This window comes from Bufo bufo, chromosome 8, assembly GCF_905171765.1.
Source record: "Bufo bufo chromosome 8, aBufBuf1.1, whole genome shotgun sequence".
Classification (NCBI taxonomy): Eukaryota; Metazoa; Chordata; class Amphibia; order Anura; family Bufonidae; genus Bufo; species Bufo bufo.
The window spans coordinates 17,959,186-17,985,207 of NC_053396.1; the positions used below are offsets into that span (position 1 = coordinate 17,959,186).

Genomic DNA, 26,022 nt, shown 5'->3' on the forward strand with positions numbered 1-26,022 from the left:
GACGATGAAATCTATGGCAAACCCAACAGCATTTGTGCTAAGAGTTTTGCAACAAAAACCAAGGGGTCGGCAACTTTCGGCACGCCAGCTGTTGTGAAACTACAACTCCCAGCATGCTCAGCTGTTCCACCAGTTCTCTAAACCCCAATTGAAGTTAATGGAGCATGCTGGGAGTTGCAGTTTCACAACAGCGCGAGTGCGGAAGGTCAGTGACCCCTGGCTTGGGCCACAGGACATAGACAATCTGGTAAGTGGTACTACATGGGTATATACTGGCCAATATACATGCAGAACACCCTGACGGTACAGGACCCTGGTGTGGGCGTGCCTTTGGATCACAGGGGTCCGACCCCTGAGAACGATGGTCCTGGCTCTGAATGGAGCAGTAGGGCAAACGTCAGTCCACCCCTCCATTCACGTCTGAGGGTCTGATAGAAATGAATGGAGCTGTGGACTGACATGCAGACTATTGCTCCATTTGGGGGGGCAGTCAGATTCTCCCCCAATAATCAGTTATTTATCACCTATCCTATGGATAATACGTGTCATGGAGTGACCCTTTACCTCATTACCCAGTTATAAGAATATTGCTCACCCTGCTACGCAGCTTCGCCCCTTCCTTACCCCATGATCCGATTCTGGTGGGACAGGGCCGAATTTTGCAGACAGGTTCATGGATCCATTTTCTCTTACAGGAAGATGGCCCTAAGCTGCCTTACTGCTGAGGACAGGTTTTGAAGGCGCATCGCAGCCATTAAGGAGATGAGACGGTCACGCAGTCTTCTGCTCTCCGGGGCCTCCCTGGCAGTTGGAGTGGCACTTGGTGCAGGACTGACAAGCTGGAAACTAAAGGATGAGGCTGCTCCTAAAATCCTCTACCCTCCTATAGTCCAGGCGGCCTCTGAAGTGTTGCTGCCGTCTCCCTCTGGGATCGCCCGCTTTGGTCTGCCAGGGCTGAGTCAGCTCAAGACTCGGCAGTCCCATGTACTGAGCTACGATGCCAGGCTTCGGGGCCCAGCCTGGGTTTTGGAGCAGCTTAATGGTGAACGGTTAAAGGGCAGCGCCAACCGCCAGGGCTGTGATTTCATAGAAGATGAGTCTGTGCACCCTTATCACCAGGCTACCAACGCGGACTACCGAGGAAGTGGGTTTGACCGGGGGCATCTGGCAGCTGCGGCCAATCACAGGTGGAGCCAGAAGGCAATGGATGAGACATTCATACTCAGCAACATTTACCCTCAGGTTGGTTTCTCTTAAACTTGAAACTGATTTATATATACAGTACTGACGGCCAAGGCATGCTGGGAGTTGTAGTTTTGGAGAGTCACGGGTTGTAGATCACTGGTTTACGTAATACTGGAGTCAGGCCTCATTCAGACAGCTGCAGTTTAGTGTCGGTGTTACAGGATGCAGGACCCATCAACCCTATGGCGACCTAAGTTCAGGTCACGTGAATTTGGTGGGATCACGTCTTGCAACCATAACCAGAGGCTGAAATGGGGCCCTTGGTTGTCAGTGATGGCTGTCATGTTGAAACATTACTACTAGGGATGAGCGAATAGACTTCGTATGAAACATCTGAAGTCGATTCGCATAAAACTTTGTTTCAATACTGTACAGAGCGAGCACTCCGTACAGTATTAGAATGTATTGGCTCCGATGAGCTGAAGTTATTCCCTCGCGTGATAACTTCATAAACTGATTTCTACTGTAAAAAAAACAAAAACATTTCCTGTACTCGGGTTCGGTTCCAAGTGGTCGGAGTTCGGGAAATGATTTTTTTACAGTAGAAATCACTTTATTAAGTTATTACGAGAAGTAATAACTTCGGCTCATCGGAGCCAATACATTCTAATACTGTACAGAGCGCTCGCTCCATACAGTATTGAAACAAAGTTTTATACAAATCGACTTTGGATGTTTCATCCGAAGTCGATTCGCTCATCCCTAATTACTACCTAAGTTACGGCCGCACAGTGCGTTTGGGATGCGCCTGCCCAATTAAGCCGGTGTTCATGGTGACTGCTTGAGAGGTAACCTACAAAACCGCACAGCCGATGACCATGAACACCGAATAAAGAATTTGGTTGTAATTCAGTAAAGGGTTTTTCAGGTGTTTAAAGGTGTTACCCGAGATGTGACACGATCCCGCGCAATGGCCACTTCCGGGATCATGTGCCGTACATTGGACAGGTGACCAGAGGCTGGGATTAGAACCCACAACATGAGTCTCTATCTCTTACCGCAGCGCTAGTGGGAGATTCAGACTCGCGCACGCGCTGCGAGTTCTAACTCCAGGCTAGGATCAAATGCCCAACATCAGGCACATGATCCTGGAAGTGGCCACTGCACGGGATCAGGTCGCATCTCTGATAACACCTTTAGGGTCGATTCGTCCGCAAATGGGTCCGCATCCGTTCTGCAATATCTGGAACGGGTGCGGACCCATTCATTCTCAATAAGGCAGACTGGGATGCGGAGAGCACACTATGTGCTCTCCGCATCCACATTTCCGGAGCGTGGTCCTGCAAAAAAATAGAACATGTCCTATTCTTGTCCACAATTGCGGACAAGAATAGGCAGTTCTATGGGGGGTGCCAGCCCGGTGTATTGCGGATCCGCAATACACTACGGACGTGTGAATGGACCCTTAGGCCCCTTTCAGACGGGCGAGTTTTCCGCACGGGTGCAATGCGTGAGGTGAACGCATTGCACCCGCACTGAATCCGGACCCATTAATTTCTATGGGGCTGTGCACATGAGCGGTGATTTTCACGCATCACTTGTGCGTTGCGTGAAAATCGCAGCAATCTCTATATTGTGCGTTTTCCACGCAACGCAGGCCCCATAGAAGTGAATGGTCTGCGTGAAAATCGCAAGCATCCGCGAGCAAGTGCAGATGCGGTGCGATTTTCACTGTATTATTTTCCCTCATAACATGGTTATAAGGAAAAATAATAGCATTCTTTAATACAGAATGCTTAGTAGGTCAATTGAGGGTTAAAAAATGAAAAAAATTAACTCACCTCCTCCTCTTGATCGCGTAGCAGCCGGTCTCTTCTTTCTACTTTAATCATGAGCTGCCGGCTAAAGGACCTGTGGTGACGTCACATCACATGGTCCATCACCGTGGTGATGGACCATGTGATGAGCTCAGTGACGTCACCACAGGACCTGAAGAAAGAACAGGAGACTGGCAGCTACGCGATCAATTGGAGGAGGTGAGTTAATTTAATTAAAAAAAATTAACCCTCAATTGACCTTGTACTAAGCATTCTGTATTAAGAATGCTATTATTTTCCCTTATAACCATGTTATAAGGGAAAATAATTATATCTACACAACACCGAACCTAAACCTGAACTTCAGTGAAGAAGTTCGGGTCTGGGTACCACATTTAGTTTTTTTATCACGCGCGTGCAAAACGCATTGCACCCGCGCGATAACGGAACACAATCGCAGTAAAAACTGACTGCAATTACGTACCTACTCACGCGGGTTTGCCGCAATGCACCGGGACGCATCCGGACACACTCGTCTGCAAGGGGCCTTACACTGATGACCAGTCCTCAGAATAGGCCATCAGTATCTGATCGCTGGGGTTCGACACCTGGAACCCCTGCTGATCAGCTTTTTGAAGAGGTCCTTGCAGCTTACCAAGCATAGCGGTTGTGCCTGATATTGCAGCTCATGCCATTCACTTGAATGGGACTACGCTTCTTGTAGGCCATGTGACCAATGGATGTGACGTCACTGGTCTATAGGAAGAGGCTGCAGCCCTCACCGGAGCACCGCGGCCTCTTCAAACAGCTAAACGGAGGGGGAGTTAAACCCCCGCCGATCTGATACTGATGACCAATCCTGAGGATAGGTGATTAGAATTAAACACCCAGAAACCCCCTTTAATATGATGTAGTCCCAAGTGCTTGTGTGCAGTTTTAATTTAGTTTTCCATAAGTGGTGGTAGTGCCCCCTGCTTCCACCTTTTGCACGGGGACAGCTGCTGCCTCCAGTGCTGTACGTAAGTGGGGACGTTCTGGTATAGAGGATTGTTTGAGACTAGAAAAAGGGTCTTTAGTTCATGTGCTGGGTTAGGTATTGCAGTCAGGTGAATGGGGATGAGCTGCAATACCAGACACGGGCAGAGCTGGCGCTTTTTCTAGGAAAAAAACTCACCCTATTGCCTGGTCTGACAGATACTTTATGTTAAAGGTTGGATCAGACCGAAGAAAAGCTGAGAACTTCTCAAAGAAAAGACTTACCCACTTTTGGCAAGTTATATATGGTCCTCACATGGACTGCCTTAGACCTGTCCTGTCACATGTGGACAGGGGAAGACCGGGAACTTAAAGTGGCCCTGGAAAAAAAAAATACTAAAAGTGGCCCCGTTTTGTAGTTGGGTCCAAATTGATGGACGGCAGGGCCAGCAACACCATATTGTGGCACATTATACCGCCCCAACCGAGCCAAATACCACAGTCAATCACAAAATACATCCCCAAAAACTTCCACTGGCTGCTGTGAGGAGGGCCCAGACGGCCCCCTGGGCATCGGCCCACCGGAAAATGTCCTTGTAAAGTCTATGGCCAATCCGCCCCTGCCTGTGCTCTGTCTAGTGGTAACTGAGTGCACAGTCCCCTGTGAGCTCCCAGAAGATCCGTAAGCAACAGTTCATTTACAAAATATGAAAAAATATCATCATTGGACCAATGCACTTAAAAGAGCATCTGTCAGCAGCCTCAGCCATCATAAACCCGGCATAACGCCTGATAGGGCTGATCCTGCTGATTAACACCATACCGCTCTTGTTGAACTCTGAATTGCAGTGCAGCCTCTGGGTGCTCCTCTGCTTTATCGATTGGGCCAGGCATCAGGGTTGTCCTCTTGCTCGCCCATGTAATCCCGCTCCTGGACCATACAGCACCGGCGCATGTACAGACGCTAGGCTTGGTGCGGGAATGATGTCTACTCCTGTCAATGATGGGAGTGGACAGAGCATGAAAGCGGAGGCGCCAAGGTGCACCCAGACTCTGTGGCCTGCCCCTGGTGCACTGAAGCCTTCATTTGCATAAACATTAAAAAAATGCTTTTTTTTTTAATTTCATTTTGATGAAAAACAGTACAACAGATTTCAACAAGAGCAGTATGGATTTATTCAGCAGCATCAGCCCTGCCAGGCATTATGTCTGGATTAAGAAGGTTGATCCTGCCGACGGATGCTCTTTAATTGAATCGTCTTATGGGGGTCATTCATAGGTCAGTCATTTTTTGAAAAAAACTTGCGGCAATAACAGCAACGTGCAAATGAACCCTTACAGGATCCAGACCTGCTGCTGGTTCCAGGTTATATTAATGGAAACTGTCACACAGACGACTGATCTCCAATACTGCCAGCACATAGGCATAAGCTGTAGGAAGGACGTCCTGCTGTTTAAAGGGTTTCTGTTATTTTAACCGCTTAAAGACCGGGCCTATTTTCATTTTTATATTTTGGATTTTTCCTCCCCACGTTCCCATAGCCATAACTTTTTTTTTTTTTTTCGTTCACATAACTATATGAGGGCTTATTTTTTGCGGGACAACATGCATTTTCTTTTTAATGCCACCATTTAATTTACCATGTCTTGTATTAGAAAACAGGAAAAAATTCTTTGTGTGGCAAAATTGAAAAAAGAAAAAGCAGAATTCCACCAAGATTTTGGGAGTTTTGACATCACAACATTCACTATGCACTAAAACTGACATGACGTTCTTATTCTGCGGCTCAATACAAATGTGGCGATACCAAACTTTTTTTTTTTTGATCACTATTATTCCATTTTTTGGGGGGACAAGATAACAAAAAAGAGTAATTGCGTGTTTTTCATTTTTTACGGCGTTTACAGCACAGGGATTTTTTTTATATTTTAATAGTTCAGACATGGTAATACCCAATATTGTTATTTGCTTATTATTTATATATTTTTTATATGTAAATTTGGGAAAGGGGGGGGGGGGAACAAACCTATATATATATATATATAATTTTTTTCATTTTTAGACCCCTTAGGGGCCTAGAACCTGGGATCTTTTGATCCCCTCTCCTATTTACCCTAATAGAGATCTATTAGGGTGAATAGGATTTTTACATTCTCCATTTTGAGCTATGCCTCGTGCACAGCTTAGTATGGAGAAAGCCATGGCAGGCCTGGATCGCTTCAGCAGCGTCCAGGCTGCCATGGCAACCAATCAGAGCCCCGTGATTTCACTGCGGGGGCTCCGATCGGAAGTCAGAGGGAGCCGCATCCCTCTACCTTCACTCACAAGTGCTGTGATCAGCGTTGATCGCGGCACCTGAGGGGTTAAATGACAGGAGAGGACCGATCCTCGCTTCCTGCCAGTGCGGGCAGCCACCAGCTGTATGATACACCCGGCACCCGCCACGTAGGGAGAGGGCCCACTGCAGAGGCCCGCTCCACACACCCTCAGACGCATAACACAGTATATGTACAGCACTATGGGTTAATACTAATGATCTGGATAGGTCATCAGTATCTGATCAGTGGGGATCAGACACCCAGGACCCCCGCCAATCAGCTGTTTGAGAAGGCACCGGCTGTCCTGTAAGCGCCGCGGCCTTCTCTCAGCTTTCCCTAGGGCAGTGACGACACGGTCATCAGTCACATGGCCGAGGAGCGGCTCAGCCTTATTAAAGTGAATGGGTCCGAGTGCGATACCAAGCACAGCGACTATACTACGTACGGCACTGTGTTGGTGGGCAGAGAGGTCACAGGGGCACCGATGCCATCTCAAACAGCTGATAGGTGGGGGTCTGGGACCTCTGCCAATCAGATACTGATGGCCTATCCTGAGGATAAATCATAGGTATTAAAATCTTGAAAACCCATTTTTAAGGCCTCTTTCACATGTCTGATGACACCCGAGACAAGATGGTCAGTCACTTGTCCATGAAGTATCCGTGTTTGGTCCTTGTGTCCAGTTTTTGCCCTCCATATGTCATTTGTATTCCACAGATCACTGCGAGGTTGAAAATTAATCTCTTTGCAACCATCCATGAAAACCACGGACCAAACACGGATGGCATCATGCGCGTGAGAGATCTGCAATCACGGCCAAAAATAGGGCGCGCTGATGTGGGGTCACCATGGTCCATGAAAAACCACTGATGTGTGAATACACACATTAAAGTCAATGGGTACGTAAGCAGTCCATGGAGACCACAGACGGCACACATCCGTGATTCACTGACGCGAAAATAAGACCTAATCCTGTGGAACAATGATCTTTACAGCAGTCACAAAACTCCCGGCATGCTGGGAGTTGTAGTTCTGTACCAGCGGTTGGAGACCATTGCTGTATATGCTGATTTTGGCCACTTCATTCTTACAGAATCCAAATCTTAATCAGAACGCCTGGAATAACCTGGAGAAATACTGCCGTGGTCTAACCAGGAGTAACAAGAACGTGTACGTGTGCACCGGGCCCCTCTTCCTCCCCAAGTAAGTCACAGGACGCAGATGCACGATTTGTAACCTCATTCACCTCACTGACCTATTCTAACACTTTGCAGAATGGAAGTCGATGGGAAGATGTACGTGAAATACCAGGTCATTGGTGCAAACCACGTTGCCGTCCCCACGCACTTCTTCAAGGTGGTCGTCCTGGAGAAGTACAATGGAGAGATAGAACTGCGGCCCTATGTGATGCCGAACTGCCCTGTAGATGAGAAGATCCCCTTGGATCGCTTCTTAGTCCCGATAGAGAGCATTGAGCGAGCCTCGGGTCTACTTTTTGTTCCCAATATACTCAAGAGCTCAAGCAACTTGAAGGCCATCACGGCGGGAGGGAAGTGACGCCGTCTGGAGCTGCACCCACCAGTACATGGGGCCCAGTCACTAGGACGTCTGTGGACACTTACCCATTGTGGTTTGATATAATTAGGAAAAATCCAGCAAATATAATAAAAGAATTTAATTGATGAGGTGGTCTGGTCGTGTGTAGGTACAGTCCATAAGTTTACAATGTCCACACCATGAATGGGGGAGTTCGTCTGCCACCGATACTGGTTGACACAGTCCGTTGTTCAGCCATCTTTGATCTTCTGAACTGCACTTTCTATTCTGGGTTTCAATGCGGTGAGTGAGATCAATATGGCTTCCTTGAGGAGGGAAAAAAAAAAAAGAAACGTGAAATGAAACAGATAGCGAGAGGTTCCAATAGTAAAGTCATAGCCGTCCTTAAAGGGAACCTGCCACCTGGATTTTGTGTATAGAGCTGAGGACATGGGTTGCTAGATGGCCGCTAGCACATCCGCAATACCCAGTCCCCATAGCTCTGTGTGCTTTTATTGTGTAAAGAAATCTATTTGATACATATGCAAATTAACCTGTCCCTGACTCATCTCACGTACAGGACTCATCTCAGGTTAATTTGCATATGGATCAAATTGTTTTCTTTTACACAATAAAAGCACACAGAGCTATGGGGACTGGGTATTGCGGATGTGCTAGCGGCCATCTAGCAACCCATGTCCTCAGCTCTATACACAAAATCCTGGTGACCGGTTCCCTTTAAAGGGGCATTCGGTGAGATGTAAAGATGACTATATGTTTAGCACATGCTACTTACAGCAGTTAAAGGGGTTGTGCAGGCGGTGTATATTGATAACCTATCGCTGATTGAATGGACAGTGCGTCACTTTAGTTACTTCTGAGCTTTACCACACACAGCGCCACTCTGTATCCATAGGCTAATCCTGGTACTGCAGCTAAGTCTGATTCATAGGAATGGACTGTGGCTGCTCATACACAAGAATGGCACCGCTTGTAGTAAAACTCCTTTGTTCTTGTGACTGGTGCCAATCCCAGTGGTAGGAACAATACATGTTTATAATAGTGAACTGCATGTACTGTACCATTCACTAAAGTACCATTATCAGAGCCCGACCGCTTTTTAAGGTGTGATCCAATAGTATACTATCTAGCGCTCATTTCTGACATTCAGACTTTATTGCCAAGTGTTCTTCTAAATTCTGCTCCCGTCCTGCCTCGGGGAGGACATCAGAATTTCACAGTGTTCCTCACTGCTCCCCTGCAGACGTGTAAGCCGCAGTGTGTTCACCAACCTCTGTTCTGATGGTGCGGCTGCCCTGGCCTGGACATGTGTTCAGGTAATGGCTGAATAAGATACTAGGTTCTTCTATTTCCAGGTTCTGGTCACTGTCCACGCTGGCTTCCAGTCCTCGAAGTCCTCCAAACACAACCAAAGCATGTCTGACAGCATAACAAAAGATAAGGTTACTGTGCTGCCTGATAGTCCTTGGAAATTCACACTAAGGGTTCATTCACACGTCCGTAGTGTATTGCGGATCCGCAATACACCCGGCCGGCACCCCCATAGAACTGCCTATTCTTGTCCGAACAAGAATAGGACATGTTCTATTTTTTTCCAGAGCCGCGGACCGGAAGATCGGGGGCGTACTCCAGAAATGCGGATGCGGACAGCACACTGTGTGCTGTCCGCATCCATTCCTGACCCATAGAGAATAAATGGCTCCGCACCCGGAACGGATGCGGACCCATTCTACAGACGTGTGAATGGACCCTAACCAAGACCACATCTATCAATAGTGTGTACAGTACTGAAAAACTGTGATATGCCAAGTACAGGGCGAGACAGGGTAAGGCAAGACAAGGATTCAAAAAGCAAATGCACATATGCACTACAGCATCTAGCCCAGCAACAGGCATAACTTAATTTGTTATTCCCGCCTCTTTGCAGTTCCAATCGTGAAAAATGGCACTGTTGGTGGGTATGCGGCAGTCCCAAAAATAGACATACAACAGAGGAATAATGCTGGACAGATAGAGCTACATGACATCTGTCAGGAGCCAAAACAGGATCAGATCCTATCCTTAAGATAGGTCATCAATATCTGATGGGTGGGGTGGTTGACTCCCGACACCCTGGCCGATCAGCTGTTTGAAGAGGCGGCCATGCCACAGTGAGCACTGCAGTGCCATATATTGTACAGTGGTTGTACTTTATATTGCAGCTCAGGCCCATTCACGTGATGTTACTGACCAAGGAGTGCTGCGGCCTCTACAAAACAGCTGATGAGCAGGGGTCCTGGGAGTTAGACCCCCCCACCAAACCGATATAGATTACTTACCCTGAGGATAGATCAATATTTTACACCTGGAAAACCCCTTTAGAGGACCTGATGCTTACCGGAAATCTGGCAGCGCCACATCCTCCACACTGCTTCCTCGTTCAGAGGTTCCAATAGTAAGGTCATAGCCGTCCTTAAAGGGGCATTCAGTGAAAACCGCACCTGAGATATAAAGACGATTATATGTTTAGCACATGAGACACACACACAACATCAGGTCATGAGTGGGTCCGGATACTCACTGAGGCACGATGCCAGCCTCACTCTGTACCCCCAGTATATGGCATCTTCAGTCCTTGGATGCTGCGGTGAGACCACAATTCCTTTTCTTACTTTTCGGTCTGGACACAGATCATATATAATGAATATACAAATAATCTGATGAACGACGCAATAGCTGAGAGATGTGTATGGAAGACGTTCAGACCCGTACTGTTCCCACCAATATTTGTCCTGGCAGTGGAAATCCTTTCCATTATTTACCCCTTAAATTAAAGGGGTTCTACATAACTAGAAAAAAAAAAAAGGGTCTGCTTTTCGCTCAAGAAACAGCACCTCTCCTGTCCATGGGCTGGTATTGCACATCATCTTTATTCAAGTGGATAGGCTGCTAACTATACTGAGGAGTAACAAGAGAAGACGCTACTTCCTCCCTCACTGGTGTGAACTACTACTTCCTACATCGCTTCTTTCCTATTTTTTGCTTTACAGGCTAAACATCGGGGTGAAGGTTCAGGTCCAATGAACATATCAATGTTGGATGCCTATCTCGTGAGCCGTGATTATTTACCTGGATTCTCAGGTTGCATCTGAACGGTGACTCTGACTCCGGCTTGAAGCTGCTTGTCGATCTGCACCTCCTGTGGAGACATGAGAAGGGATGAGACTTCTGACCAGCATTCACACACTTCAGACATCTAAATCTCAAGACCCCCCCCCTTTACACATGCATGCTCGGCTGAGTGTGCACATGCAAGTCTAGTTTCACACATGTGGTAAAGCTATCAGGCTCCGGCAGAGGGACAGCGTGCTGGAGTTCACCATATTCACCCCAAGACAGATAATGGGATTCGGCCAGACAAAAACTGGTGAACGCACCAGTTTTTGTCCGCCCAAAATTTGTCCCTTATGCCATAAACATGCCGATTCCCTGTCCCATTATAGTCAAAGGGGACTAGTGGTGCATGGCAGCTTTACCGCATGGGTGATACCAGCGTAAGCTGCTGACAGACATCTCTGGCGACGGCTTATCTCCTTGTGAACAAAAGATCGGACGTGTCGAAATTCATCTTTCTGATATTTGTTTGTGTATGACATAGAAAGACATCTTTCATAGCACTAAACGGAGAGGTATAAAGCTGCGTATGACAGGTATTCCCAGTACCTTCCTCATGCCACAGTTCACGAACGAGCCTTTGCCAGGCTTGATGGGCCGATCCAACACGACTCCCTCCCGGTACTTAGACTCTTCATCAATTCTCACATGATGAGGACTGTCCAGGGGGTTCAGAAGCCCTAGAAAGGGTTAACACGGAGAATGATTGCGAACACCAAACACAGGAAGGTTCCCTGCCTGTCATCCATATATCGTACACTTACCTGCAAACTGCAGATCTGGATGTTTGGGGAAGAATGACTTTCTTAAGTACCTATGGAAGAAAAGACGAGTGTATAAGACATCACACATGTCCTGTAGAAGAGCAACAAAGGGCATCACCAAGAGAGCAGTTTGTGAGCTCCACAGACTACTACAGTGGCCATGACACATCAACTAATGTTCCACGGACTTGAAATGGGAAGTCGTATTTAACCCCTGTGTTGTGGAAGCTGCAAGTACAGTACATACAGATGAAAGATACCACGCTACCATGTACTAATGAATACTTCTGCAAGCAGCATTTTATCTTCTGTAGGGGTTAAACACTTTTGCAATGCACTGTGGGCTGCTGCCAGTGGTTGTCACCAAATGTCTCCTATAATGCCTCATTCACACAGTGATTTTGAGCCAAAACCAGGTGCGGCTCTAAACACAGATCTGTCCCTTATACATTATGTCTGTGGAGGCTCCAGTCCTGGTTTTGGCTCACAATCACTGATGTGTGAATGAGGCTTAACTCGGATTACTCACGGACTTTTCCTTAAAGGAGATGTGCCCAGTTAAAAGTTCTCTCCTTTCCACAGGACGGGGATAATGACCTGATCAGTGGGGGCCCGACTGCCAGAACCTCCACCGATCCTGAGAATGGAAAGGCAGGTCCAGCATGTGCGCTGCGGCTCCGTTCATTCTTCTGCTCTCCGAGTACAATGCTCAGCAGTTCCATAGAGAATGAACAGAGCGGTATCAATCGTGCGCTGCCTGCCGCTCCATTCATACAGGGGGACAGGAACAGATGACTTTTGAACTCGGCACAGCCCCGTTATATTCCCTGACAGGTCTGTACTCACTGCGGGCACTCCAGGTACTGCAGTATGCGTGCCAGCTGCACACAGCTGTGGCCTTTTTTGCCAACTCCTTCAAACTCCCCCTCCAGGCTTCTGAAAGACAAGACATAGACAAGTCAGCGGAGAACATACAGCGGCGGACATTGCTGCTCGCCCCCTGGGGTATGCTGTACGTACTTTGATCCTTCGTCATGCTCATCAAATATCACTACCTCGTCCACACAATGAATAGCACACGCCCGAGCGATCTGGCCGGCCAGGTACGTGCGCAGCTCCGGGGACTGGGCGTTCTCCATAATGGAACCAGGCAATGCCACACTCACTGTATACAGACGACCTAAGGGGGAAACGCAGTGAAAGCCGCCTTTATCACACGAGGGTGATGGATATGCAGAGCTGCTAAAAAGTACGAGGGTCAGCAGGGGCTGTATACAAAGAGGCACACCACAAGTCCCAGCAGAACAGCATGCATTTTTTTTGCAGTGAGAGCCCCTGAACTCCCATTTCACACGATCACACGTTTGATTCTTCCTAAGGTTCTGTAGATCAATTGTCTCCCACTGGTTTAAAACTACAATTCCCAGCATGCCCTGATAGTCGCGGAAATAGGAGACTTAGGAGCTGCGCTGCCCTCGCTGGCTGTCGGTGGTAGGGCGACACTAGTAACATAATTATGACTGTACCGTCTGATGCCTTCTTCACTTCTTTCTCCTGCTCCAGCTTCTCGGTTTCTTTCCGTTTCTGCAGTTGCGCCTTTTCTAACTCTTTCAGCAATTTCGCTTCTCTCCATTGTTTTTTCTGCTCTCTTCCTGCAATTCATATAAGTCGTCAGGTAGTTAAAGGGGTTTTCTGGGTTCTGGATACTGACAACCTGACCTCAGGACGGCGTCGTTGTGCTGCGGCCTCTACATTCTTTACACCTACCGTAGTATCGGCGGTGAAGGGTACGGCAGGTTCACGTGCATAGAACAAATCTGCCGTACCCCGCACCGCCATTACTAAACAGACCGCACGCGGGGAGATGGGCCGAGGCAGACTACTTAGAAGATGCTGTGCTTGCTGAAGAGCTGTGGCCCCCACCGATCTGATACCAATGACCTGTTCTGAAGATGGATGATCACTATCCTCAACCTGGAAAACCCCTTTAAGACTTATGTAAAGGACAAATGAGCTCTTACTTTGCTCCTTATGTTTTCTCCAGTTTACTTTCTTTTCAGGTTCCTGAAACACACAAAAAAATGGATTACGATCAGAGGGTGAAGATAAATGTCAAGTCTTTCACTGCAGATTGTTCCAGGGCCTGAGGGGGCGGAGCATGACACATGACGTCAAAGATCACCAAGGGGAGAACGCCAGTGTCATGCTCCGCCCCTTGGCTGGGAGTGTCCCTCTGATCGCCCTGTGCACACTTCTGCAACTTGCTAATATAATTGGTGTTTCAACACCTCACTGTTAAAGATCTCTGCTTGCTGTCAAGTTAGGCCTCACTCACATTTCTGTGTCAGTATTATTTACATATAAAAAGCGCCCTTATTTAATCCGCGAAGATGTCCGCGTGTCTGTTTTTACTTTCCGTGTGTCATCAGTAATCCACGGACGTTGCTCAGCGGAAAATTAATTTCAAGAGCATTTTCTATCTGGCTTCCGCGAAGAAGGACGCACCACGGATGCCATCTGTGTTGTGTTCGTGATTTTCAAGGACCCATAGACTTCAATGGGCGTGTTTGGTCCGCATCACTGACCAAAGAAGTGCGCGTCTCCGTGATTTTTTTACTGACCCACTGTCAGTAAGGAAAAATACTGATGTGTGAACAGGCACCAAGGTACTAATGGCATCTATAAAATACCTCATATCTCTGGACTGCCACAGCATATCGACATGAGACAAGAGTTATATGCAGCTGCATTTACATCAGGGTAGGTTCTGGCAGATGTCCTTTAAAAAGGTACAGAACAAAGCTGTCCCACCCGAGGATCGCAGTGTGGCGGTGTTACCATAGAAATGACTGGGGTCGCAGTGCGGCTTGCACATTTGCCACGAAACCAGAATCACAAGAAATCCAACTCAGTCTGATTTTTTTGTGATTCGGGGTCAGGGTGTAGTACATGTACTAGTCATGCTGTAACCCCATTTATTTCTATGCTAGCGCGCTACATTGGGGTCCTGACAGGTGTGACAGCTGTGTAGCCAGCCTAAAAAAAAGGCAGGAAAGGGGTAAAAACTATTTAAAAGTTATTATCAGCTGTTCAGGCCGCCTTCCGATCCAGCACAGCCGCTCCGATCCTCCTGGGCTTTGTTTACATAACCACAAAGGTGTCATCCCGAACATTGCACAGGACCGCAGCAGTGTCATCCCGAATATCACACAGGACCGCAGCAGTGTCATCCCGAATATCACACAGGACCGCAGCAGTGTCACCCCGAACATTGCACAGGACCGCAGCAGTGTCACCCCGAACATCACACAGGACCGCAGCAGTGTCATCCCGAACATCGCACAGGACCGCAGCAGTGTCATCCCGAACATCGCACAGGACCGCAGCAGTGTCATCCCGAATATCACACAGAACCGCAGCAGTGTCATCCCGAATATCACACAGGACCGCAGCAGTGTCATCCCAAATATTACACAGGACCGCAGCAGTGTCATCCCAAATATCACACAGGACCGCAGCAGTGTCATCCCAAATATTACACAGGACCGCAGCAGTGTCATCCCGAATACTACAAATGACCACAGCAGTATCATCCCACATACTACACACGACCGCAGCAGTATCATGCCACATACTACACACGACCGCAGCAGTGTCATCCAAAATACTACACATGACCGCAGCAGTGTCATACCGAATACTACACATGACCGCAGCAGTGTCATACCGAATACTACACATGACCGCAGCAGTGTCATACCGAATACTACACATGACCGCAGCAGTGTCATACCGAATACTACACATGACTGCAGCAGTGTCATATCGAATACTACACATGACCGCAGCAGTGTCATACCGAATACTACACATGACTGCAGCAGTGTCATATCGAATACTACACATGACCGCAGCAGTGTCATACCGAATACTACACATGACCGCAGCAGTGTCATACCGAATACTACACATGACTGCAGCAGTGTCATATCGAATACTACACATGACCGCAGCAGTGTCATCCAAAATACTACACATGACCGCAGCAGTGTCATATCGAATACTACACATGACCGCAGCAGTGTCATACCGAATACTACACATGACTGCAGCAGTGTCATATCGAATACTACACACGACCGCAGCAGTGTCATCCAAAATACTACACACGACCGCAGCAGTGTCATCCAAAATACTACACACGACCGCAGCAGTGTCATCCCGAATACAACACATGACCGCAGCAGTGTCATCTCAAATACTACACATGACTGCAGCAGCCAATCACTGGCCTCAACTGTCACATGCAGTATATGGGACAGCGGGTTCACAGAGTGGCAGCACTAGAATGGAGGGGGTAAGAACGGAACTCTGACAACCCCTTTGAGAGGTGGCTTTACTTTGGCTTCAATAGACATAGATAACACAGGAGAATAATAAAGAGCACACTGCTGTGGAACTACAAGTACAAGCACTCCCATCCAGGAAATGGCAGCCCGTTCAAATTGTGGCTCCTAAGCTTTCTGCAACACCACAACTCCCAGCAGTGTCGGACTGGGGCGCCAGTGGAATTGATTCTGGGGGCCCACCGTACAGCTACCATAAATGGAAATGTTTTCGGTCTCGTGCACTTGACCGTGTGCATTTTACTACACAATACAGTGGGCAAAACAGGATTATATTGTGCACTATTACACTATATCAACGTTTTTCATGAAGCAACGAACACATGGCTTTTAGTTGATAACTTGTTGGTCATTTACAGTCAGCAGCGTGGATGGTCCTTAATGAGCCCCCCAGTCCCTCAGCCAGGCTAGACAACATCCAAAGTGATGAGAATGTTTATTGGAGTGAATATATGATAAGGATGGGGCTACGCGGTGACACTGGCCGCACTGCTTAATGACAGTCATAAGAAATCCAACAATTAAAAATGATTTATGTAACGAACGAAAAAACCTTATGGCTGTCAAAAATGTATGTACTGTAAATAAAAAAAAATAAAAAAATAAAAAATGTGCCTGGTCATGAAAATCTCAGGAAGAGGACCAGTCCTGAACAGTCTAACCTTTATTTATATTTTTTGTAAAGGAATGGAAAAGAAAGGAAATCTGCTTTTTTAATGGCATGCACTGTAATTTGATTTGTATAAATTTTTTGGTGAAATAGAGAAAAAAAATAACATTTTTGTGTTTTACTTTATACACTGTCACCATGTACTGGAAATGCTATATAATATGTATTACTAAGAGGTGCCATGGTGGTAAGGACGCTGTTCCACCTAATGGCTGCCGCATGGCCAAACACCAGAAGTCGGCACAGTCTGCAAATCTACTCAGGTTTACTACTTGCTGATTCTTAACGGCCGTGTGATTCTAGGCAATCTCTTCATTTATTTGTATACCGTACGGACTTTTGTGTTTTGCTACGTGGGATGACACCACTGTTCAGGACGTTGGCCGTGTAGAACTGCTGGCAACAGCAAATGAAGGTTTGGATGCGACATCGGTGACCATTATTGCAATGTAAGGACTTATTCACACGGCCGTTGTGCAGCCATTCCGTGCATTGGGGACTGCAATTTGTGGTCCCCAATGCATGGGCAACGTCCGTGCGGTGGCCAGGATGGATCGAGACCCATTCAACTTCAATGGGTCCGTGATCCGTCCGCACTGCAAAAAAATAGAACAAGTTCTATTTTTTTGCGGTGCCGAGGCACAGACAGAAACACCACGGAAGCACTCCGTAGGGCTTCCGTGGGGTTCCGATCCGTGCTTCCGTTCCCTCCGTGATTGCGGACCCATTTAAGTGAATGATGCGGAGTGCACACGGGCCAGTGGCCGTGTATTGCGGACCCGCTGTATGCAGGCCGCAATACGGCCATGGACCCACAACGGCCGTGTGAATAAGCCCTAAGGGGGCAGATTTTGTGGCAGAATATTTTGCGAATGAAAATCAATTCCATTCTATTTGCAAAGGATGGCCATGGGGCTGATCTGATGGCACTGGCTCTGGGGGACATGTCTCATGATGGCAATTGGCAAATGGCATGGGGCTGATGGCACTGGCTCTGGGGGAGATACATGTATGAAATGTGTGTTTTACTAATACTTAGTCTTCATCTTTACATTGTTTGGAAAAAGATCTGTTACACATTACACATATTAAACATTTCTTGAAAAGTTTTGCAATTTGTATTTTTTGTATACATACAGAAGAAAATAATATATCGCAATCTAGATTTTAGGCCATATCGCCCACCCCTAACACAAAGCGTCCCAAAGCCATCACAACTGCTGCCATATCATAGTTGCCAAGAGTCCCAAACTTGAAGGGACTGTGCCCGAATTTTAAGAGACAGCCCTGGCAAGGTTGGACTGTCCCGGGCCAAAAATGCACAGATCCAGGCAGGTTTGGGGTGTTCCCAGGGGTAGGGCTTACATACCCCAAATTTACCAACTGCTGTTGGCAAGTATGCCATGTGGTGGCACCGTAGTCTCCCCTACAAGTCAAGCTTTACAGGAGAGAATACCTTTGTGATACGGTCTGCAACAGAACGTGCCCCAACTTTAATTCTCATGGATTTTCTTCTCCTCCATGTTAAATCATAGGCACAAGGATGCCGAAAACAGCATCACAGGGGTGCACACAGAAACGGAAGCGTCCATATTGTGAATCCTTGTATTTTCCCTGACTGTGTCCCTAAGTATAGTGCCAGCTGCCCTTAAGGGCTCTTTCACACGAGCGGATGCCGTGCGTGGAATCCGCTGCGTGAAAGAGAGCCAAGCCCCGCTCTGGAGGGAGCATTAACATGATTGATAACGCTCCGCGCCTCTCTCTGATCTTTTTGCTACAAAATCACGGTGACAACTTTATCTCACTGTCATTTTGTAGTAGAAAGGTGCGGAGCGTTATCAATCATGTTAATGCTCCGTCCAGAGCGGGACTTGGCTCTCTTTTACGCAGCGGATTCCACGCATGGCAACCGCTCGTGTGAAAGAGCCCTAACCCTGTCCAGACACTGTCTATTTAAATTTTTCATTTTCGTTCTCTGCCTTCCAAGAGCCATCATGTTTTCGTTTTCTGTTCACGTCGCCATTGAAGGGCTTGTGTTTTGTGGGACAAGTTGTATTTTTAATCTCGCTGTTTATTTCACCGTAGCTTGTATTGGAAAACGGGTGCGGTAAAATTTGAAAAATATGGCAATCCTGTTAAGGTTTTTGACGACCTTATTCCGTGGGTCAGTGCGAATACAGCGATATCAAAATTAATCGCCAAATAAACATTGCCACCAGAGATAGAACTGCGCTTTCTGAGAGACTCTCCATTTCGGCTCATAGAGGGGGAACCCGAACGTGGGTCTTCGTGAGTCTACCCATTTAACGTACTTTTGAGAAAAAAATAAAACATTGGTCTGACGGTCTCTTGCTTTATAAACAGACATTTCCTGGACCGCTCCTCCTGCCGTTATGTCTACACAGGGTGAAGGTCTACCAGTAATGTTATATATGTGCAATATAGATAGGGACACATCTGACAGTCTAGAGATACATTACATTGTGCCGGCACTTATTACCACTGTAGACCATAAAACACTGCAGGTCTCTTAAAGAGCCACTCTTCCTAAAACCGAGATCGGCAGGAGCAACGCCACGCACCAGATTCACCAGACTGTCCTGCTTCAAGAATGGTATAAGGCTCCATTTTGCTCTTGCTATGGGGCACAAGTGATAGTCTATCTTCAGGATCTGAGTGGCCGGTGTCCGACAGTCCACAACTCTGTTCACCAGCTGTATGAAGTGAATGGAAGCAGCACTGCAGTAACAAGCGGGCAGAGCCGTGTTGTTCCTGTGCCATCTTCTGGCTCCCATAATGGTTGTCACCCAGCAGACTGACAATGAAGGCGACTCAATGACATTACACAGGGGTGGACTGGGTCAGCAGAGTACTAGAGATGGAGGATCCTCCAGTGGCCCACGGTCTAATACAAAAATGGGCCTCAAATGTCCTGCAGAGGACAACCCCAGTTGGAGGTGACTCTGGAGCCAAGTTTTAGGGTCTATTTGTTATGGCGTGATTCCAACACATTAGACCTGTAGATCTAATGAAAATATGTGGAGGAGAAGGCTGCAGGCCTCAAACCTCCATGTTGTGTGGACACAAGACTTCGTATCTAATCGGTTATCTTCATACTGGCTCTTCTACACTTGCACAACATGTACAAAGCTCACACATCTGAGGAGACTGCTTCCTACGCTCTTCTTAGGCCTCTTTCACACTGGCGTTGCGGGAAAATGTGCGGGTGCGTTACGGGATTCAGAATGCTATTATTTTCCCTTATAACCATGTTATAAGGGAAAATAATAATGATCGGGTCTCCATCCCGATCGTCTCCTAGCAACCATGCGTGAAAATCGCACCGCATCCGCACTTGCTTGCGGATGCTTGCGATTTTCACGCAACCCCATTCATTTCTATGGGGCCTGCGTTACGTGAAAAACGCACAAAGAGGAGCATGCTGCGATTTTCACGCAACGCACAAGTGATGCGTGAAAATCACCGCTCATGTGAACAGCCCCATAGAAATGAATGGGTCAGGATTCCGTGCGGATGCAATGCGTTCACCTCCCGCATTGCATCCGCGCGGAATACTCGCTCGTGTGAAAGGGGCCTAACTGTGATAAGGAACAAGGAGTGTAAAGCCATAACTTCTCACTGAGTGTAGACACCCGGGCACCCCATCCCCCATAACCCCGGGGCCCACGGTAACTGACCAATGGACGCTAAATCAGATCTGAACAGACCAGCTATGGCCGTGGACTGTAAATTATTACTATTTGTATGGTACACAGTGTATAGGATGATTGACTACTAGTGAGGATATATAGTGCACACAGGAGCCTTCCTTAAAGGGAACCTGTCATCAACTTTAGGCCTCATGCACACGCCCGTTGGGCGGCCGTGGCCGTATTGTGGCCCGCAAACGGCGGGTTGGAAATCCACAGCCGCCGGCCGTGTGCACTCCGCATCAGGGATGCGGACCCATTCAATTGAATGGGTCCGCAATTCCAGAGATGCGGAACGGAGTCACGGAACAGAACATCGGAAGCACTACGGAGTGCTTCCGTGGTGTTTCTTTCCATGGTTCTGCACCGCAAAAAAATATGACATGTCATATTTTTTTGCAGTACGGACATACCACGGACCCATTCAAGTTGAATGGGTCCGGCCCGCTGCACGGATGTTGCATGCTGCCCATACTAACGGTAGAATAAAGTAGAGACAGGTGAGTGGATTTCAGCGATCTGTCATTTAAAAGTAAGTGGTTGCCGAGAACCAACACAACAATCATTGCAGACTGGGCCTGGAAAAGAGTCCCGGCCACCTGAGAAGAGTCCTGGTTATCCATGAATTCCTGCTCTCCTGCTGATGACTGACCGGCTTCTACAGAGTTTTCTCCCTTTCTCTCTAGGAGAGAACTGCCAATCATCAGCAGGTGGCGGGAGAGCAGGAGATTATGTATAACCAGGACTCTTCTCAGGTAGATTTGACTCTTTTCAAGGCCTGGGCTGCAAGGATTATGATGCTGGTTATCGGCAACCTCTTACTTTCCGCTCGTGAGTGACACACCGCTGACATCAGTGAGGTCAGGGGTTGTCTCACTCCTGCAAATGACATTAAGGGCTCATGCACACGGCCGTTGCCTGGCCATGGCGGGTCCGCAATACACGGGCACCGGCTGTGTGCATCCCACATCACGGATCGTGGACCCAGTCACTTGAATGGGTCCACAATACGGGAGATGCGGAACGGAGGCACGGATCTGAAGCCCACGGAAGCACTACGGAGTGCTTCCTTGAATTTACTATACGTGCCTCCGCACCACAAAAAAGTTGTGCATGCACAACTTTTTTGTGGTGCGGACCGTCGGATGCAGTTCGCGGACCCCATTCAAGTGAATGGGTCCGCGATCCGCATGCGGCTGCCCCAAAGTCGGTGCCCGTGCCAGCACGCAGTCATGTGCATGAGCCCTTATCATATAGAGAAAGTTAATACAAGGCACATACTAATGTACTGTGATTGTCCATATTGCTTCCTTTGCTGGCTGGATTCATTTTCCCATCACATTATACACGGCTCATATCCAGGGGTTATGGCCACCGCTGCACTGCAGGTACGAGGATGGGAGCTGCTGCACACGCGTGTCTATGTTCACTCCCACAGCCAGCAATTTTCCTAATAATGTGCAACCACGACCACCGCTGCTGGATTCTAGGGTGGTCATAATCCCTGGATACGAGCAATGTATAATGTGATGGAAAAATGAATGCAGCCAGCAAAGGAGGCAAAATGGACAATCACAATGCATTAGTAAGAGCTTTGTATTAACTTTCTCTACATGATAAATGCCATTTGCTGACGTAAGACGAGGGATTCTGTCAGCTAGGTTTAGCCTATAGAGCTGAGGACATGCGCTGCTGGATCGCCACTAGCACGTCCACAATATACATTCCCCATAGCTCTCTGTGCTTTTATTCTATATATATGCAAATGAGGCAAGTAAGGAGCCCAAGGGGCTGTTACCAACGTTTCAGGAGCCCAGCCACGCCCGCCTCTTCCGAATCTCCTCCGAGGTCACACAGTTAGGCCCCTTGCAGACAAGCGTTCTTCCCGCAGCGAGCCCGCATCGCAGCACCCGGCCTGACCTCCCAGCACTGACGGGGGTCACATAGCATTATATTGATTTATGATGCTATGTAACCCTTACAGTTCTGGAGTATATTGGATAACACTGGCAGCATTATGCCAGTGTTATCCAATACATTACAGAACTGTAAGGCCCCTTTCACACGGGCGAGTATTCCGCGCGGATGCGATGCGTGAGTTGAACGCATTGCACCCGCACTGAATCAGGACCCATTCATTTCTATGGGGCTGTTCACATGAGCGGTGATTTTCACGCATCACTTGTGCGTTGCGTGAAAATCACAGCATGTTCTATATTCTGCGTTTTTTACGTAACGCAGGCCCCATAGAAATGAATTGGGTTGCGTGAAAATCGCAAGCATCCGCAAGCAAGTGCGGATGCGGTGCGATTTTCACGCACGGTTGCTAGGAGACGATCGGGATGGAGACCCGATCATTATTATTTTCCCTTATAACATGGTTATAAGGGAAAATAATAGCATTCTGAATACAGATTGCTAAATAAAATAGCGCTGGAGGGGTTAAAAAAAATAATAATAATAATTTAACTCACCTTAATCCACTTGATCGCGGCCCGGCATCTCCTTCTGTCTTCATCTTAGCTGTGTGCAGGAACAGGACCTGTGGTGACGTCACTCCGATCATCACATGATCTTTTACCATGGTGATGGATCATGTGATGGACCATGTGATGACCGGAGTGACGTCACCACAGGTGACTGAAGACAGAAGAGATGGCGGCTGCGCGATCAAGTAGATTAAGGTGAGTTAATTTTTATTTTTTTAACCCCTCCAGCGCTATTGTACTATGCATTCTGTATTCAGAATGCTATTATGTTCCCTTATAACCATGTTATAAGGGAAAATAATACAATCTACAGAACACCGATCCCAAGCCCGAACTTCTGTGAAGAAGTTCGGGTTTGGGTACCAAACATGCGCGATTTTTCTCACGCGAGTGCAAAACGCATTACAATGTTTTGCACTCGCGCGGAAAAATCGCGCGTGTTCCCGCAACGCACCCGCACATTTTCCTACAACAATGTGAAAGAGGCCTAAGGGTTACATAGCATCATAAATCAATATAATGCTATGTGAATCCCATCAGTGCTGGGAGGTCAGGCCGGGTGCTGTGATGCGGACTCGCTGCGGGAGGAATGCTCATCTGCAAGGGGCCTTACAGCGCTGTAATCTCACGCATGCGCAGTTCATTCCCTGAGGCTGATGCTAGCACAGGGAAGGAACACTATGCCGGCACTAGGGCTGCAGCAAATGATTATTTTAGCAATCGAGTATTCTACCGATTATTTTTACGATTAATCGAGTACTCTAATAAGAAAAAATGAATTAATAGACTGTTTTCCTTTATAAAAACTTATCAGACTTCCTGCCATCAGTCCCAACACCCTTCGTTCCCCCCTGTGTGATCAGCCCAAGTGCCATCAGCTCCACTCCCCCTTGTGCCATCATCTCTCCTTGTGTCTTAGCCTCTGCTCTCCCTTGTGCCCTCCTGCCGTCCTTCTGACACCCGGAGTGCACAGCGTCATTGGTTGCTATGACGCTGTGCACTCCAGGCGCCTGGCCATAGTCGCGCCTCCACCCCCTCGGTGTCACCAACTTACGTTTCCAGCAGGGGCGCCGCCGACACTCCATCGTTCCGAGCTGCTCTGGGCCTGACGTCACACAGCGCGTCCGGTCACGGCGTGCGTACGTCAGGAGGATAGTGCAGTGAAGTGTCCGGAGGCCCCCTGCTGGAAAGGTGAGTATTCCAAGTGCAGTGCGGACCAGCGGGAGACCACGGAGCAGGAGTAATAGCAAACGCTTAACTCCCGCTCCGTGGTCACGTGACACAAACAAATCCTCGATGCAAAATATTTGCATCGAGGATTTTTTTGTGTCGAATTACTCGATTTAATTGAGTACTTGTTGCAGCCCTAGCCGACACAGCATGTGCGAAATTACGGCTCTCTGTGTGACATCACGGGACCAAGGAGAAGATTCGGAGGAGGCGGGCGGTGCTGGGCTCCTTCACAGTGGGCGGTGCTGGGCTCCTGAAACGTTGGTAACAGCCCCTTGGGCTCCTTACTTGCCTCTTTTGCATATATATATAGAATAAAAGCACAGAGAGCTATGGGGAATGTATATTATGGATGTGCTAGTGGCGATCCAGCAGCGCATGTCCTCAGCTCTATAGGCTAAAGCTAGCTGACAGAATCCCTTTAAAGGCTTAGGGCTTGTTCACACAACCGTGTCGTGTTTTGCGGTCCGCAAATTGCAGATCTACAAAACACGGATGTCGCCCGCGTGCCTTCCGGAATTTGTGGAACGGAACAGGTGGCCCATTATAGAAATGCCTATTCTTGTCCGCAAAACGGACAAGAATAGGACATGACTTATAATCTTTGCAAGGACACGAAACTGTCCGCATCTTTTGTGGCCCCATTGAAGTGAATGGGTCCGCACCTGAGCCGCAAAAAAATGCGGCTCGGATGTGGAACCAAACCACGGTCGTGTGAATGGATAATGGATTTACTCAGTGTAAAACTGATCACAGGTAGCGGAGATGCACCATGATCAGTTGTGAGGGCTGACATTCTGTGGATGCTGGTGGTGTTTCTGCAGTAGAAGCGGCGATTACAATAGCGCCAAAGTGCCTTCATAGGGCTGTTTAATGCAGCTTAAATTGGTTGCAAAAAAAATGTAGAATAAAAAAAGTAAACAGCGCCACACTTGTCCATGGGTTGTGTCTGGTACTGCAGCTCGGCCACCTATAAGTGGAAGCTGCAATAACAGGCACATCTCCCAGCATCTTTCAGTCTGTACAGACTCCAATGCCTAGACCGTTATCTACAGCACACATGGCCTGACTGGAGGAAGCCGGGAGCTGACGTGAGGACTCCACGTCCCCGCTCCCTATACCTCTGCCTTGCGACCCTCCTCACCTGCTCCAGCCTCGGTCTCTTCTCCGCCATGTTTGCTCCACGTGTGGCCAGCACTTCCGGTTTGACAGGCCTCTCCTAGCAACCGCGGGGTGAGCCGGGCCTCTGCTGCCCTCGTGTGGCTGGCGCCTGGCATTGCAGCCAGAGTCCACAGCTGGCAATAACAGAAGCACAAAAACCTGGGATAGAAGTGAATTTACAAGTGGGTCGGATTCTGATAATAAATAAAACACTAAATCAATCAGTTTAATATACCTTTAATGACGCTAAAGTTCTTACAAGTCTTCCACACATCTCCCAATGTGTCCAGTTATTGATGCGGCATCAATGATGCCCTATAAATGCCACAGCTAGAGATGCCACCATAGGAGCCTCAGCCACAGATAGCCTTCCATGGTACATTAACCTCTCTACATGGACCTATGGGCAATATTGAGATGCCAAGGTGCTCCTAGATTAGCCAGGCGCCTGGTACCACGTCTCAGGCTCCTGTGGGCTCATGTATTATATGGGCGCTTGTTGACTTCAGTCCAACTCTCCTGATGCCCAAGGGTTGTCTCATCATAGACAATGGGGGCAACTGTCTAATAGGTGCGGGTCCCACCG

At 47.9% G+C, this 26,022-nt stretch overlaps 2 protein-coding genes across 2 annotated transcripts; one reads left to right on the plus strand and one right to left on the minus strand.

Annotated features, from left to right (window-relative positions):
- Positions 1–698: 698 nt before the first annotated feature.
- On the plus strand, positions 699–7,978 carry ENDOG (endonuclease G). The gene is made up of 3 exons (XM_040404849.1): positions 699–1,242; positions 7,390–7,499; positions 7,571–7,978. The coding sequence occupies exons 1-3, from the start codon at positions 763–765 to the stop codon at positions 7,851–7,853; spliced, it is 873 nt and encodes a 290-aa protein (XP_040260783.1). The 5' UTR covers positions 699–762; the 3' UTR covers positions 7,854–7,978.
- On the minus strand, positions 7,957–25,459 carry SPOUT1 (SPOUT domain containing methyltransferase 1). The gene is made up of 12 exons (XM_040404848.1): positions 25,420–25,459; positions 13,792–13,834; positions 13,297–13,422; positions 12,791–12,950; positions 12,617–12,706; positions 11,771–11,820; positions 11,556–11,686; positions 10,962–11,031; positions 10,414–10,512; positions 10,231–10,333; positions 9,125–9,272; positions 7,957–8,158 (listed from the first exon to the last, which is right to left on the minus strand). The coding sequence occupies exons 1-12, from the start codon at positions 25,447–25,449 to the stop codon at positions 8,084–8,086; spliced, it is 1,125 nt and encodes a 374-aa protein (XP_040260782.1). The 5' UTR covers positions 25,450–25,459; the 3' UTR covers positions 7,957–8,083.
- Positions 25,460–26,022: the final 563 nt, after the last annotated feature.

Excerpts from the sequence above, each read along its gene's own strand:
- ENDOG (XM_040404849.1), top strand. The coding sequence starts at position 763 with ATGAGACGGTCACGCAGTCTTCTGCTCTCCGGGGCCTCCCTGGCAGTT. Across the intron at positions 1,243-7,389 it reads TCAGCAACATTTACCCTCAG|AATCCAAATCTTAATCAGAA; the intron begins GTTGGTTTCTCT and ends TCATTCTTACAG. Across the intron at positions 7,500-7,570 it reads GGGCCCCTCTTCCTCCCCAA|AATGGAAGTCGATGGGAAGA; the intron begins GTAAGTCACAGG and ends AACACTTTGCAG.
- SPOUT1 (XM_040404848.1), bottom strand. The coding sequence starts at position 25,449 with ATGGCGGAGAAGAGACCGAGGCTGGAGCAG. Across the intron at positions 12,951-13,296 it reads AGTGAAGAAGGCATCAGACG|GTCGTCTGTATACAGTGAGT; the intron begins GTACAGTCATAA and ends TTTCCCCCTTAG. Across the intron at positions 10,334-10,413 it reads GAGGCTGGCATCGTGCCTCA|GTGCGGTTTTCACTGAATGC; the intron begins GTGAGTATCCGG and ends TTTATATCTCAG.